Source organism: Dama dama, chromosome 7 (assembly GCF_033118175.1).
Source record: "Dama dama isolate Ldn47 chromosome 7, ASM3311817v1, whole genome shotgun sequence".
NCBI lineage: Eukaryota > Metazoa > Chordata > Mammalia > Artiodactyla > Cervidae > Dama > Dama dama.
Genome location: NC_083687.1, coordinates 17,415,998 through 17,431,405, shown reverse-complemented (window position 1 = coordinate 17,431,405; position 15,408 = coordinate 17,415,998). Strand labels below are relative to the sequence as shown.

The window sequence follows — 15,408 nt, the reverse complement described above, 5'->3', positions numbered from 1 at the left end:
TGGTCCTAGAATCCATTCTTCTCAAAAAGGAAAAAGTCTGGGTTCTGGTGTCAAAGACTTTTCAAATCTCAATCCTGCCATTGCTAACTGTGTCCTTAGGATATATGCACATGTATGTACATATGGCTAAAGGGTTTTAGATTAGAAAACAATCCTAGGTCCAATTATCCACCAAAAATATCAGTAATATCAGTAATCCAGTTCAAGCAGCTACTGCCTTCCTTACCTTCACAAAGAAGAGGTCATTAAAAAGGCAGTGAAGTGGTTCCTCCACTATCCCACAGAGCTGTTTGTGGAGGCGCTCTTGCCGGTAATGGGCTGGGCATGTATCAATCTCAAAGAAGATGGCCATGAGGGTCTGGATGGCGTAGAAGCACTGCTTGGAATCTGCTTTCTTCAGCTTCAATGGCAACACCCTGGTGAATGTTACTATGGTCACTGGGAGTCCCCTGATCCACAGAGAGGTCTCATTCCAGCAGCCCAAGGATGCCGAATCTAATAATACAAGAATCTCACCAGTGAGGGAAAGGAGCCCCAAGAGAAATACATGCTAAGTCAGAAAGCAAAAGTCTTTACCTGTGCCCTTCCTTCTGGGCCAGGAAGTTTATTTCAGCCAAGAGCTGACTTTTTCCACAGCCTTTTCCACCTTCATATAGAACTGCCTGTCCCTTCTTCTGGTGCAAACATTCCTGCTGTGCCATTCGGAAAGCTTCCAGTTCTTTCTCCCGGTCTGTTAAAGAGACAAGGAGCACATAACACTCCTGTACTTTGTAGCAAATACTTATTTATTTGAATTAATTTGTAAAGGTAATTCTCAGAATAGCTTTTCCCCCCAGAATCCCTGACAGAATTCCATTACTTGATAAACCTTCAGATCTTTTTTTCCAGAAAATCAACTCTGGACTATACATGAATGTGTGTTGGGCTTGCAGGCTTGCTCCAGAGCCTAAGTAATAATATTGAGGACAACTAGGCAACACATGGACATGGGAGCTATATCTGAAGCTTTTTGTTAAAAAAAAAAAAAAAAATTTCCATTATAACTATTGAGTGTTCAGAGTCTATCACTGCTATGTGAAAATAATGGTCTAGTGGATATAGATAAAGCAAATATAAAGACCGGGAATACACAGTGTGGGTGGAACACTCTCGGTGCTATCGTCACTCTCTCAGGATGAGGAATTTCCCTCTAAAGATTCCTCTCTAAAGATAAGAATCCTTACAAAGATTCTTACTAAATGTTGGAACTTGAAATGTAAACATCCAAAGTGGAAAAGAAATGGCAAGTCCTCCTCAAACTTAACATAAACTCACTAAGAAGGTTGCTCTCTATTTTCTACTACAATCTTAGATGCATTTAGTCTCTTTTTGCTTTTTAAATCACATTTTGCTTTTTAAATAACATTTAACGATCTACAAAATTATGATTTAAGGTAAAAAGGGAAACTTACCTAGCAAAGAGTGATTTTTATTTCTCTCTGTGGCCAAATGTCTCTTCCCAAACATTCTGGGGAAAAGGAAAAAGGGAAATGTGCTAATTAAAAATAGATTGGGATAGATAACATATTTTTAAATAGAGGACAAGTTGTCCTTACAAACAAATATTTTCAAACAATCAAAGAGGTCCAGAGTTCTATATAAAAGTTTTTAAAAAACTAAAAAAATTTGCAAGGGAAGAAGGGGAGAAAAACTATTAATTGTTCCAGGCTCAGGGAAGTAAATAGTGAAAGTACACAAAGAAAAAAGAACATCTAGACTAGTGACCTGCTACTACTATTCTCTTCATGTTGGACAGAAGACGTTCACTGAGGAATGAGCTAAGAGCGAAACATAAAATCTAAAGATCTCAGACATGAAACCCTCCTCCTACATCTCTTATTCCAGGCCCGTATTAGGAGCATTGTTCTCTCTAATTTCATACAATCAAGCACTGATTATTTCTATGCCCTGATTCTATAAAACAGATGGGAGTGAACTATCGCATAATGACACTCACATACATCTTCTATGGCCAACGTATTCATATATCTTCCCTGGGTTAGAGATGTTTTTCATCATTTTCTCTGGGAGTTCCTTGAAGTTGTAAGCAGGTAGCATAGATCTCAGATATGTTACCTCATCACAGGACACCAAACCCGGATAAGCAGTTATCATTCTTGCCACGAGGCTTACTTTTGGGCCAATAACTGTATCACAGAGACAGTGAAGAAAAGGATGGAGACTTTTTGATCACCTCCTCCATCTTTGCCCTCTAAATCACAGACCTAACAGTCCAAATATCCTCCCCTACCTGTATATTCGTGTCTTGAAACTGCCCCAACCATGCCACAGAATACTGGTCCATTGGTGATACTGATGGAAACAAGCCTGGGGGTGAGAAAAATAAGAGTTGGCAACTATGTACTCAGAAGCCTCTAAGTCAGGGACCAGACTGCCACTCCCCTAGATCCAGAAGTCTAGTTTTAGAGTCCAGAATGCATACAGCCAGAAGCTGCTGTCAGACAGCACCACATGGTGGGTACAAAGTACTGAATATAAGGGAAATAGTCAAAAGGAACAAAATGTTTCTCCTTCTCTAGGAATTTCAGTTGAAGAGCTATTAGTAGTGAAAACACTAATACTAAGGTATTTTTAACCTTGTATCTATCAGATACTTTATGTGTGCTCTTTGAAGTACTTTCAAATTCATTACCTCACCTGATCCTTTGAGGGATAATTAACAACAAACATGTGAGGTATGTACGGCAAATATTTAAAATCCATTTGACAGAAGGGGGAAAAAAAAAAAAAAAACTGAACCCATTAATTAACTTTCCCAGAGTTGTACGAGTTAATATTAGAACCAGAATGAGAATCCAGGCCTCCTGACTCCCAGACCAATGTTATTTCCACTACACCATGCTACTTCACATAAAATCCCAAACTGAAAAGTAGATCAATAGAGCTATACAGAGTTAATGGATCAAATAATGCTAGAATGTGAGAGAAAAGGAATACTCAGAATGTCAGGCTGCTGATAGAAGCATTTCCCAAAATATGCTACTTAGAACATTCATCCTTCTGGGTTTTTATGTCTTGGTGTTTGGTGGTCAAGTAAATTTGGGAAATGTTGAATAAAACAAAATACAGCAAATTTCTTCACTGTAAGACTACTCAGAAACTTTAATGTTAATGTATACTGTGAACCTTCAAGAAGGAAATATAGTTGCATCAATTCCCAAACGTACATGACCATGAAGATATTTTCTTTCAGTATTTTTAAAGGGACTAATGTTTTACCAAACACACTTTAGGAAATTACTGAATCAGTAAGTATCTTCGAGGGAAAAAAACACTGACCTGGAAACTAGATTTTAGACTCTATCAGTGTCAAATTACTTGGCTTTTCAACATGACCTATGGGTCTTAGTTTACTTAAGTTAAGGAGGCCAAGTGAGATGAACTCTAAGATCTTGTCTAGCTCTTAACATCTACAATGAAAATGAAAGTGAAAGTCACTCAGTTGTGTCAGGCTCTTTGTGATCCCATGGACTATACAGTCCATGGAATTCTCCAGGCCAGAATACTGGAGTGGGGAGCCTTTCTCTTCTCCAGTGGATCTTCCCAACCCAGGGATCGAACCCAGGTCAAACTAAGGATCAAACCAAGGATTGAACCAGGATCGAACCAAGAGCTAGACAAGATCTTGAGAGCTCATCTCAACATCTACAATATTCTAAACTAAAAAAGACTGAAAGGACCAAGTTATGGTCTAAGAGTCATAGAAGGCATGCTTAAAGGGATTGTAAGATAGTCTCTAATGACCAAAGAAAGGGCTAACAGCAGGACCCATGAAGACCATAAGTCAGTGCAAAATTTGGAAACAGAATAGACCACACTGGAAGGAATGGCTTAGCATACTCACACTGGAGGTACGACTGGGAAGTAGGCTGTAGTATCTGCGGGTCTCAACAAGCCTGAAAGAACAGCCATCACATACCTGGTGGCTCAGATGGTAAAGAATCTGCCTGCAATCAGGAAACCCAGGTTCAATCCCTGGGTCAGGAAGATCCCCTGGAGAAGGGAATGGCTACCTACTCCAGTGTTCTTGCTTTGAGAATTCCATTGACAGAGGAGCCTGGTGGGCTACAGTTCATGGGGTCCCAAAGAATTGGACACAACTGAGTGACTAACACTTTCACTTTTCACTGAGTATCTATGAAGCAACTGTAGCATCTTATCTATAAAATACCAGGTTGGCCAAAAGGTTTGTCTGGGTTTTTCTGTTACATCTTATTGATAAGCCTGAACAAACCTTTTGGCTAACCCAGTAAGAAGTTGGATGAGACAATCTCTAAGTTTCAGTATGAAAAGGGAATATTTGTATTTTGTAAGAGGCAGCTATGAGGTAATGAAAGTAACACAGGTTTGAGGACAGAAGATCCGGGTGTCATTGCCAGTTCTGCTACATGCTAGTAACTTCTCTTCTGCGGCCTTAGTTTCCTCATATGTAGGAGGATATAAATGTTCACACTGGCAGCATATACTAACATATTTCAAAAATGTTAAAGTACTATGACAGTACATGATATAATTTTTATTCATCTTGAATAAGTATGGCAAGCAAACAAATCTTTGACTCAACGCTGACATTAGGAATGGCTGTTTTTCCAATCTATTCATGTACACACTTTCCTTATAGCTTTCTAGTGAAAAACAAAAAACAAAAAATGGTCATTTGAAAAATTCCAACCATTCATGTCATAGTTGCACAACTTCATTAGGACTAGGCTTTTGTAGGTGGGAGAGTGGTGCGGATACGGAGGCAGGAGATCAGTTCAGTGTGAATTCCAGAAAAATCAACAGGACTGGGAAAGACCAAGAGTGAAAGCCAAGAAGAAGAATGTTAACCAGCTGTGGTCCCTTCCTATCGAGGTAATTGCTCCACAACTTCCCTTCCTTCCCCTCCCCTCCCCAAAGACACGCAGCCATCTCTTCATGTACAGATATGTTAGTTGTATATTGATTTACATATTGGTTGTTCCTTTGCAGCGTTCTAGCATCTTGCTATGCATGCTCTATACCTTCCCCTCTCCTATCCCACTGGATGAAAGCTTACACCCATTTCCCCTGGGAATCTAGCACATGGTTTTGTATCTAGTGATTTCTTAACATATCTTGTCTTCTGACTTCCCTTAGCATGTTCCCTCCCCTTCGGCAGACTCTGGATGCTCTTGACCCCTGCTACTTGTTACCACCTCCTCCCCTGCCTGCAGAGCCCCACTGGGTCTGAGAAGCTCCTCTCTGCCCCACCTTCCTCCTCACTTGGTTTCAGCAAGATTCTCCCAGCAGAAGCTGAAGATGTTGAAGGAGCTCTCCAGGGCGTGTGCACACTCGTCTGGCTTCTTATCCCCAGGAAGGCCGAAAACACAGAGGAACATGCAGCCCTGAGACAGGGGACAAAGAAAGAAGAGGGAAGTTGACCTGGGGAAGAAATACAGCTTGCCTCAATTGAACTAGCTTCCCTGAGTGAAGCCAGACCCCTTCCTGGCTGGGTTTTCTATTAGGCATGGAGTCTATAAGATTCATGAAATTGAATCCTAGGCCACATCAACATGGAAATTTTTAAAGAAGAAGAGAAAAACTTCATTTAACTATATAAAGAACTGAAATTTAAAACCCAAGAGAAATATGTGAAGAACTTTCAAAAATTCAATTCCTAGTGCCTATCTTTGAGAGACAGCATCTATCAGTGAGAGAGAAACTGGTCATAAGGTTATTATTCCTCACTCACCTTTAATGTTGATATGTTAACTTCCCTTGTACTTACTGTCTCAAACATAAAGATCCGGCTCAGCTGGCCACCCTCTTTCTCTATCACTGTGGAGATGTACAACGCAGCCTCCTGGATAAGATGACACAAATGCAACATCCACGCTGTCTTGTGGAACTCGAGGCTGACCAAAACTATAGTCACAGTACGGAATTCAGATATGTACTCCATAGGCTGGCCTTCATCAATCTACAAAGACACAGTGAGTCACCTTGCTGTATCTTCAATTTCAGTATCATGTTTAGGCATTTAAATTCTATATTCCATGGTAAACACGAGAAAATGACTTTCGGATATTAGACAAAAAATTAAAATTCAGGTTCAAGAGGCACAGAAAATGTACCAACTAGTGCACTTGGAGTCAAAATCATTTGACTTTAAATCTAACCTACTGATGAAATTTGCCAAGCTTTTCTATTTTCCTCTCTAAGACATAGTTTGATATATCTAATTCTATTAGTCATTATATCACTTACTACAGGATTCACATATACAGAATCAATCAACACATATTTACCAAGCATACACTCTATACGCTATTTACAGAGTATTAGTTTCCAGAGGGACAAACAAAAACCAAATATGGTTTCTACTTTCTAGGACTGAGAAATCTAAACTTATAAGACATGTCAGTAATTGGTGCAGATGGGAAAATCTGCTGGTATTACAATGGGGAGGAGATGAACTGGATCAATATGAATGGTTGTCACATATGTACATGTACACTTATTTATAGAAACACACACTGCCTACACACAATGACTCAAGAACTAGGAACAACCTTCTTCAAAAGGTTTTTCATTATGTGCTTCCGCAGGGTTTGCTCAAGTGCAGAATCTGGATCCAACTCCAGGGCGGTTCTTAGAATGTCTGAGAGAAGGAAAGCAAATAAAATGTCTCCAGCCATGCAGAAAATTAATCTTTGAAATGGGCATGGGTAGTATAATAAAGGACAAAGTAACTTACCAGCACTTGTCCGGTAATGTGGCAGATAATCGAGGCACTTGTAAAAATGCTCATCAAAATCAAATGGGTCAATGATCCGCATATCTCTTAACTATAGAAAGGGAACTGCTCAATTCGGTGTCCACCCACCAACCGGATTACCTTTGGTTCTTTAATAGAGGGCTGAGGATGGCATTTCCCTTGTTTATTGCTTATCTTTTCCGCCTTACTATTCTGCCTTATATTCCTGGGAGAGTATCCCCCACCTCCCTCCAAAATAAAGTTCCAGTGGTTACTGGTTTGGTCTGGTGTTGAGCACTGCCAGAGTACTGCCCTGTGTAGTAGGAAGTCCTTTCAGGACTTTCAGTGGATGCGACCAGCCTCCTACCTTCACAGCTTCATCCTCCCTCATGATTTCCACTTCAAACATGTACTGCTCACAGAGCTTCCAGCAGTTCCAGGACAGGACAATCTCATTTGCCTGAGCCAACCGTTGAGCTAACTGGACACCATCGACATCCCGCCCAATCACCAAGAGGTACTGTCGCTGCTCATCTCCAACAATAACCTGGGAAATCCGACCTGCAGACAGACCTATCCAGAGAAAAGAAGACAAGTGATGACTAGACAAACTCAGCTGGCAAACTATGCAAAGGGTGGCGGGGGGGGGGGGGGGGGGGCGGGGTTGGAATCCCTACATTGCTTTATGCATCATACCAAACTCATTGCCCACAGCTGCAGAAGTATTAGGTGAGCTCACCCTTAAAAATAATACCTTGCTCCAGATCTCCTTCTGTGTTAAATACACCTAGAGGCAGACACTCAAACAAGCCTGTGTTGTATGAGGGAAGAAGCTCTTGGATCCTAGGCATCCAAGAGTCCTCTCTCTAAATTGCTCTTCTAAAAGATAGCTAGGTCCTGATGGCAGAGACCAAGCGGTTATGCTAAGGAGCTCTGCCACTCTGTAACCATACCAGCTCTCCTCATACGTAACCAGGACTGAGACAGTAGACAATCAGTATTTTACCACGAATGGGCTTTGCCATACCCTTTTTTTCTGCCTCCTGTTTTTCTTGCTCTGGAGGATTTTTTATTGTTAATAACAGCTGAAAAACTGGCTTGCTTGCTGGGAAAGACATGACAATAACAAGGAGAAGTATGCCCTTAGGTAAGTCACCCAATCCACCCAATCCAACAACAAGGGAAAAGAAATTTTAAAAGAATGACAGGGGTATATATTTTTGGTATACAATTTTGGTTTTTACAAATGTCTGTAAATTTGAAAACACAGCAATGTAAACCATACAAAATGAAATACAGGGAGGAAAAAAACCAATGAACATAGCAACAGCAAGCTGTGGGACAATTTCAGGTAGTCTAGTAGGTATATAACTGAACAGAGGAAGAGTTAAAAGTTATTTAAAGAAATAATGGCAGAACATTTTTCTGAATGTTACAAAAACTAGAAACATGTAGAACCAAGAATAAGAAAAATTAAGAAAACTGTACCAAGGTGCATCATTATCAGATTACCTAAAACCAGTGATAAAGAAAATATATTAAAAGCAGCTGAAGTGGAAGAGAAAAGACAATATATACAAAGAAACAAAAATAAAGCTTTTTTCTTGGAAACACTGCAAGCTAGAAGACAACAGAACAGCTTTCATGTAAGAGGGGAAAACTCTGTCAATCTAGAATTCTATACCCAGGGGAAATACCCTTCAAAAACAGAGGTGAAATATGTTTTGTTTTGTTTTTTTTTTGCAGACACAAAAAACCATATCTCCAGCAAACCCATACTATGAGAAATGTTAAAGGAAATTCTTCAACCTCAAACAGACAATAAAAAATGTTGATTAGGACATGGAGAAATTGGAACCTTCATACATTGCTGGTGGAAATGTAAAATGGTACAACCACTTTGGTAAAAAAAAAAAATTAACAATTTCTGAAAAAGGTAAACATGCATCTACCATTATGATCCAGCCCTTTCACTCCTAGGTATTTAACCAAGAGAAGTAAATGCAAATGTCCATACAAAGACTTATACACAGATGTTCATGGCAGCTTTATTTGTAATAGCCCAAAATGGATAACAATAAATGATGAATCTCAAATTATGCTGAATTGACGTAGCCAAAAAGTATATACTGTATGATACCACTTATATAACATTGTTTAAAAATTAAAAATAAACTCCAAGATAGAAAGGAGATCTGTGGTTGTTAGGGGATATGAAGGGAAGGGAGGGAAAGTTTATAAAGGGGCACAGAAGAGTTTAGTGAGTGTTGAATATGTTCATTATTTTGATTGTGGTGATGGTTTCAAAAGTATATACGTATGTCTACGTACAGTATTAATTATGATTATCTACCAATAAAACAAAAACCAGAAGAACAAAAAAAAAGGATGGTAGGAGAGATGCCATATAACTCAGAATATGACTCTTCACTTCTGCTCCTCAAAATACCAATGAATAGCTGGAGCCAACTTTTGCCCTTACTTCAGAAACCCCTGGAGGCTGTGGATGCCTGGGAAGCAGTTTTTTGTATAGCACTTCCCCTTCAACCTTGACTCTGCCACTGCTGCAACTGTGGCCTGTGTACAGTTTTTAAATTTCTATGGCACTTATTATATTTTTGATAATGTAACACAGTAACATAGTTCAAAACCCAAACTATATAAAGACTATACATTAAAAAGTCTTGATTCCAACTTACATATCTATCTACACTATTTTCCCCCAATAGGTAACTTTTATTAGTTTCTTATATATCTTTCTGGTGTTTCTTTATACATATATAAATATATAAATATACATACAAATATATCATATATATAAATATAAACAAATAAAAATTCTTACTTTTCCTCCTTACTCAAAAGGTAGCATACTAAACACAGTGCTTTGCATCTTGCTATTTCTCCCCTGTATTTTGGAGCTATTGCTATAGCAAAACATCCTTTTTTAAAGTTGCAGAGAATCTCACTAGGTAGACATGTTATTGTTTATTTGACTAGTCTCCCATAGATGTATTGTTTTCAACCTTTTATCACAATCTATATTGCAATCAATAATTTTAGTACATATGATATTTTATAAATATTCAGATGTACCTATAGGATAAATGTTATGGTTGAAAGATAAATGTTAGGATTGCTGGGTTGAAGAAAAAACGCATTTGTAATCTTTATAGAGATTACTGAATCAACCTCCATAGAAGCTGTACCACTACTAACTCTCATCAGCAATGTGTGAGGCTTATTCTTCACAACCTCATCAACAGTGTGCTCAGCATCTGAATTTTTCCATATCTATATATAAAAAATGATCTAAATTGGTACTTTCAATTAGTATTTTTCTTATTATGAAGTTGACCTGTTTTCTACAAGTTACAAGGGATGTTTTCTTTATGTGCTACTTGTTTGCTCATTTTTCTCTTAGAATGTTAGTCTTTTCTTGATTTCTAGGTGTTCTTTCTTAGAAAAATTCACCCACTGTCTACAAAAGTTGCAAATTTTTTTTCCCTAGGTTGTCATTTATCTTTTGAATTTTTATAGTGGTTTATTATTATTTTTTCAACTGATCACTCTTTTAGTAGCTAATACCTATCTTTAGCTGCAGGTCCTGGCCTTCTCTGGTATGGTAGATCCCAAATTTCTCCTGTATCTCGAGACTGCATTTTGCCACCAGAGTAATGATGTCACTCAGTTGATTTTGTTCCACCGTCCAGAGTGCTAGGAGTACATTCCCTGCAGAGATAAAAGACAGGCTGACAGAGATCAAATATCTGAATTCACTCGCCAGGGCAAACCCACAGTAATGCAGATGTCATGCAAGGTGTCAGAAAAGGTTTCTTGGCCCTACTTATCATGCTAGGTTAAAATACTGCTTTAGATCCTCAAAACTATTCAGCATATAAAAACATTACTAGGTAGAAGCTGAAATGTTCCTAAAACTAAGGCTATTTCTGGTAATCCTTTCTCTTTTTTCCATCAGTATATTAACAGAAAGCAGAGAGGTACTAGCTAAGAAGTTCACAAAATGTAGGATTACATTCAAGTTGAATTTTAAGATTTTAAGTGGTTTTATTAAATTTAAATGAAAGGATAGGCCAACTCTGTGGCAGATAGCTGTTAATGATCCCGAAGTTCTCCAGAAAGGAGAGACAAGCTAGACTTCTCTCCCTATCGTATACTTAGCTTCTGCTATTAGTGACCAAGTTTCTTGTTAGTTTTCTCATGAATGCTTTATAGGTACTTATTTTCCTGTCATTCAATCTGAACAAAATGTAAAGTACATGGGAGCTTACTATGGACACAGCTTTTCCATTAAATTGAGAGATCCTCTGAGGCAGAGACTGTGCTTTCCTCATCTTTGCTTTCCCAGGGCCCAGTACATGTTAAATAACCAAACAATGTTGAATAAACAAATATGCCAAATTCCATCTAAATATAGTCTTCCTAACTTACAGTGCTGTAAATATTAAAAAAAAAAAAAACACCTGAAAAATACCTGTGATATTTAGGATATCTCCTCCAAAACAGAGCACATCTGAAATCAAGTAAGGGAGAGAGAGGAAAACGAGTTAAAAATCAGAGATATGCCAGATCATGGGCAGGGTCATATATGATGAAAAGGATGGCCTACTGAGTTCTCCCTCCTATTTTTTTTCTGGTTAATTTATTCTCTCTAAAGCTCAGATTCCTTCTTTCTTTCCCCTAAATTCACCCCCAAATCTGTGGTTCCTATATCCGTATTCTCCAAAAACGGGAATATCCTCCTCAAAAACCCTTTGAAGTTATCTTCAAAGCCATCCTATTTGTTCTCTGGATCCTAGTCCCTTTCACCGTCTTAAAAACTTCACTCCCTTTCTTCTCTTCTCTCTACTCCATCATTCCCATTAATATATATTAAAAAAAAAAAAAAAAAAAAACCAAAGCACAACAAAATTAACCCATGTATTCTTGACTGTTTTCTTCTCTAGTTATTAGCTCATTTTTGTTACAGTCCCAGCAAAACAATTCTCAAGAGACTGGTGATATACAAGTTTCCCCTCCTATCCTAATCATGCTTATTTTCTTTACCATTCTCTTCTCAGTTTATTCCAATTTGGCCATTTCCACCAATTCACTAAAATTGTCATCAACAGCATTAATCTTGCTAAATTCACTATTTTTCTGACATCACTGCACTTGATACCCTTTCATTTTCAACCCAGCTAGAATGGCCCTCTTCCAGAGACATTACTTCCACTTAGGCTTCAGAAATACCACAAAATCCTACCTGACTGGCTGATTTACAGTCTCTTTTGTAGGCTCTTTCTCCCTAATCAAAATCCTCCCCTGGAATTCCTTAAGGCTTAGCCTTAGGCTCTTTATTTATACTCGCCCCACGTGGACTCAATCATTTATTAACTTTAACATCTTCATGCCATCAACTCACTTTTCAACTCTTAACAGATCTATTCTCTGAACTCCATCTTAATCACAGCTACTAACTTCATTTCTCCCCTTGAATGACTGACTTATTAACATCTTTAAACTCAATCTATTAAAATAGAACCCTTAATTTTCCTTCTCAAAGCCATCTTTCCCATCATGATTAAGTGATACCACCATAAACTCAGTCACAAAAGCCAGAAAACTTGAGAATCCCTTTCCTCACTGCTTCCCACTGAAATCTGATACATTAGAAAATCCTGCCTGCTGAACTGTGAAATATTTATATTTCAAATCAAGTCATCTCCATATAGCTCCCTTCATTGCCATATATCTAGATCAATGGTTTCAACTTTTACTGCATACTCAAATTGCCTGTGAAACTTTAAAAATCCTCATTCTTGGGCCTCACCCAAGACGTTCTAATATAACTGGTCTGGGGTAAAGTCTAGAAAGGATTTTTAAAAGCTTTCTAAGTGGTTATCCAATGTGCTGCCAAGGTTGAGAACCACTAAGCTAGATAAGATCTCCATTATCTTGCTGCAACTGCTCCAAATGCCTCTTCCAGTTTCCATTCTTAACACCTATCCTCCATCAGTTCCCAATAATACAATCTTCACGGGGGTAGGTAGGTACTGCATCTATTTTATTTTCCCATCTGTTTCCAATACCCAGTGGTTCTTGCTTATAATACATACATGATACATGATGTTCATTTCCCCCTTTCATCTAAACTTGGAGAGATCAATTGAAAGACTTTTTATTTTTAAATTAAAAATATTTTGGCCACACCCCATGGCTTACAGGATCTTAGTTCCTGGACCAGGGATTGAACCTGGACTCCAATATTGGAAGCATGGAGTCCTAACCACTGGACTACCAGGGAATTCTCTTGTTCCTCAGAGGTACAGGGGTAGTCAAATAGTCACTTAAATGCCATGAAGTAATTATTCTGGTGAATCTCGGAATAATGACATAACTCAACAGGATACTGTCAGTAAAGGAAGGCAATGTTATATTACAACGTATGTCACAGAGATGGTACCCAAAACATGTTTATTGTACAAATGAAAACTCCCCCTGCTCCAGATAAGGCAAATATCCACAAGCTTAATACATGACAGAAAGTAAACACTCATTCCTACTTCAACAGATCAAAATGCAATAACAGAATGGGAGGGTGTTCTGTATGTTTTATCTGATATACACATGAGGTACATATTACTGTTAGAAGAGACAATCTGAGGAATACTTTATTTTGAAATAAAATACAAATATATAAAGTAAAAAGCAGCACTTTCTTCCCCTTTCTGAACAGGATGAGTCAACAGGATGTGAAACTGGATATAATGGCAGATACAGGCAAAGATCTAGCTCATCAGTGGCAAAAAGATATAAAGATATTAAGGATGAGTGACACTAAAAGGATGTCACTCTTACTGTACATTTTAAAGTACCCCAGGCCCCCTTCTGTTACAAACCCTCAGGGGTCCAGCACCACACCTCTTTCCTCCCCCACAATAGTCACTCACGCTCCACGATGTCACTAATGTAATAACTGAAGATGCGGGCCAGTCTGTCCATGTCATGTTCCAACTTGCAGCTCAGGCTGAACCTGTCCATTAATGCTGTAAACCCTGACCACCAAAGCAAAAATCACTATGTTAGCTGCAAATCCTAAACTTTTAGGCTCTATTCCCTCCACACATCAGGCCAGTAAAACCAAAGATCTTTTCAAGATGAGTCATTTCATTATCATTTAACATGATGTTACTGAGCAAGTACTCAGGGCCAGACTGGTTGCTGCTCCGTCTGGGAGACCAGAGGGCCACCCTCCCCCGTTTCTAGGAGCTACCCACGGTGAAGACTCATCCACGAGAGCCCTTTTTCTTTGGAATCCAGTTACTGCTTTCCCATTATACCTTCTTAAGGCTTCCTGGCCCAAGGACACCGTGGGATCCCTCCTGCCCCACGTGAGGGATAGAGAAACTACTGACAAGGAGAATGCATTAAAGCCTTATGGAAAACTTACGGAGAGCTTTTCGAGGACAGACACCTGAATCACTCATTTTCATATCCGTGACACACTTAGCTCCATAAATATCTGTTATTCATAGCAGTTGTGCATGCATGTGAAATCACTTCAGTCCTTTCCAGTTCTTTATAACCCTATGGGCTACAGCCCGCCAGGCTCCTCTGTCCATGGGCTTCTCCAGGCAACAATAATGGAGTGGGTTGCCGTGCCCTCCTCTTATGGATCTTTCCCACCCAGGGATCAAACCAAGGTCTCTTATATCTCCTGCATTGGCAAGCAGTACCACTAACGCCACCTGCGAAGCCCCTCTGCTAGAACAATGACCGGCATTTACTTACAGACCCAAAATAGGAATTAACTGAGCAAACAGAACCACCGGATGAAGCAGAATATTTAATGGAAAACGCTCAAGGTTGGGAAAAACTTGGGTTCAAAGCCTGCCATATGACCCTGAAAAATCCTTTCCCCTGTGTCTCAATTACATCGTCGCTGAAGTGAATTCCAGGGCTACGCCAGGTCGTCCGAAAAGGCGTCCTCCTGCTCTGCAAATGGCCCTCTAGTTTTCGGCGGAGGCGGCGAAAAGTGCAGACACACTCCGCCTTAGCTCACCCCGGGGCCACGCCCGTAACCGCCGCGGCCCAGACGAGCAGAAGCCCTCCAGCAGGTCGGGAGAGCGACGCGTCTCCCTTCGCCCTCACCCGTCACGTGGACGCCAAGGAGGACGCCCTGGGCCGTGGCGAGCTCGGGTTCGGATCCCCTGGGCTTCCTGAAGACCAGTAGGTCGGGGAGCAGCGCCGCCAATCTGGCCTCTATTGGCCACAGAGGCGGCGCCGCCAGCCGCTTGGCGGTTGCCATGGCGGCGGCGGCGGTGGCGGCAGCAGGCTCGCCCGTCGAGTTACCGGAAACGGGGTTCCTCCCGCGTGGTAGCCAATCTTTAACGACGGCCCTGACTGGTCCCTCCCACCAACCAATCAGTGCGGACTCCCTTGGGGCCCGTCCCTTGTTTTTCAGCACTTTAGCGCTAGCTCCGGCTTCCGGTGGGCGGGGAGACGGAGCGGAAGGCGGGCTGGGCGGTGTCTTCAAAGGAGCATAACTTGACATTTTAAATGTTTGAAACAGGAAAATGCTTCTACAATGAAACTGATCAACTGGGAAAAGTATCGAAAGGGCGGTC

General features: G+C 40.0%; 1 protein-coding gene across 12 annotated transcripts in view; it reads right to left on the bottom strand.

The window, feature by feature from the left end:
• The window catches only part of LOC133059483 (adenylate cyclase type 10-like), a 36,134-nt gene extending 21,048 nt beyond the window's left edge, over positions 1-15,086 (bottom strand). For 8 of the 12 annotated variants that reach the window (XR_009693571.1, XM_061146655.1, XM_061146663.1 and 5 more), the window contains exons 1-13: positions 14,232-15,086; positions 13,732-13,836; positions 11,274-11,312; positions 10,367-10,510; positions 7,146-7,351; positions 6,594-6,869; positions 5,810-6,001; positions 5,305-5,426; positions 2,291-2,367; positions 1,997-2,186; positions 1,452-1,507; positions 577-730; positions 227-416 (exon numbers count right to left, since the gene is read on the bottom strand). Coding sequence is in view for 11 of the 12 variants with exons in the window: in XM_061146655.1 (XP_061002638.1) it covers positions 227-416; positions 577-730; positions 1,452-1,507; positions 1,997-2,186; positions 2,291-2,367; positions 5,305-5,426; positions 5,810-6,001; positions 6,594-6,869; positions 7,146-7,351; positions 10,367-10,510; positions 11,274-11,312; positions 13,732-13,836; positions 14,232-14,274 (1,794 nt within the window). In the remaining variant the exon portion in view is untranslated. Of the gene's footprint in view, positions 1-226; positions 417-576; positions 731-1,451; positions 1,508-1,996; positions 2,187-2,290; positions 2,368-5,304; positions 5,427-5,809; positions 6,002-6,593; positions 6,870-7,145; positions 7,352-10,366; positions 10,511-11,273; positions 11,313-13,731 lie in introns of all 12 variants that reach the window. The other 4 variants (XM_061146660.1, XM_061146658.1, XM_061146657.1 and 1 more) reach the window with 4 other exon arrangements.
• Positions 15,087-15,408: the final 322 nt, after the last annotated feature.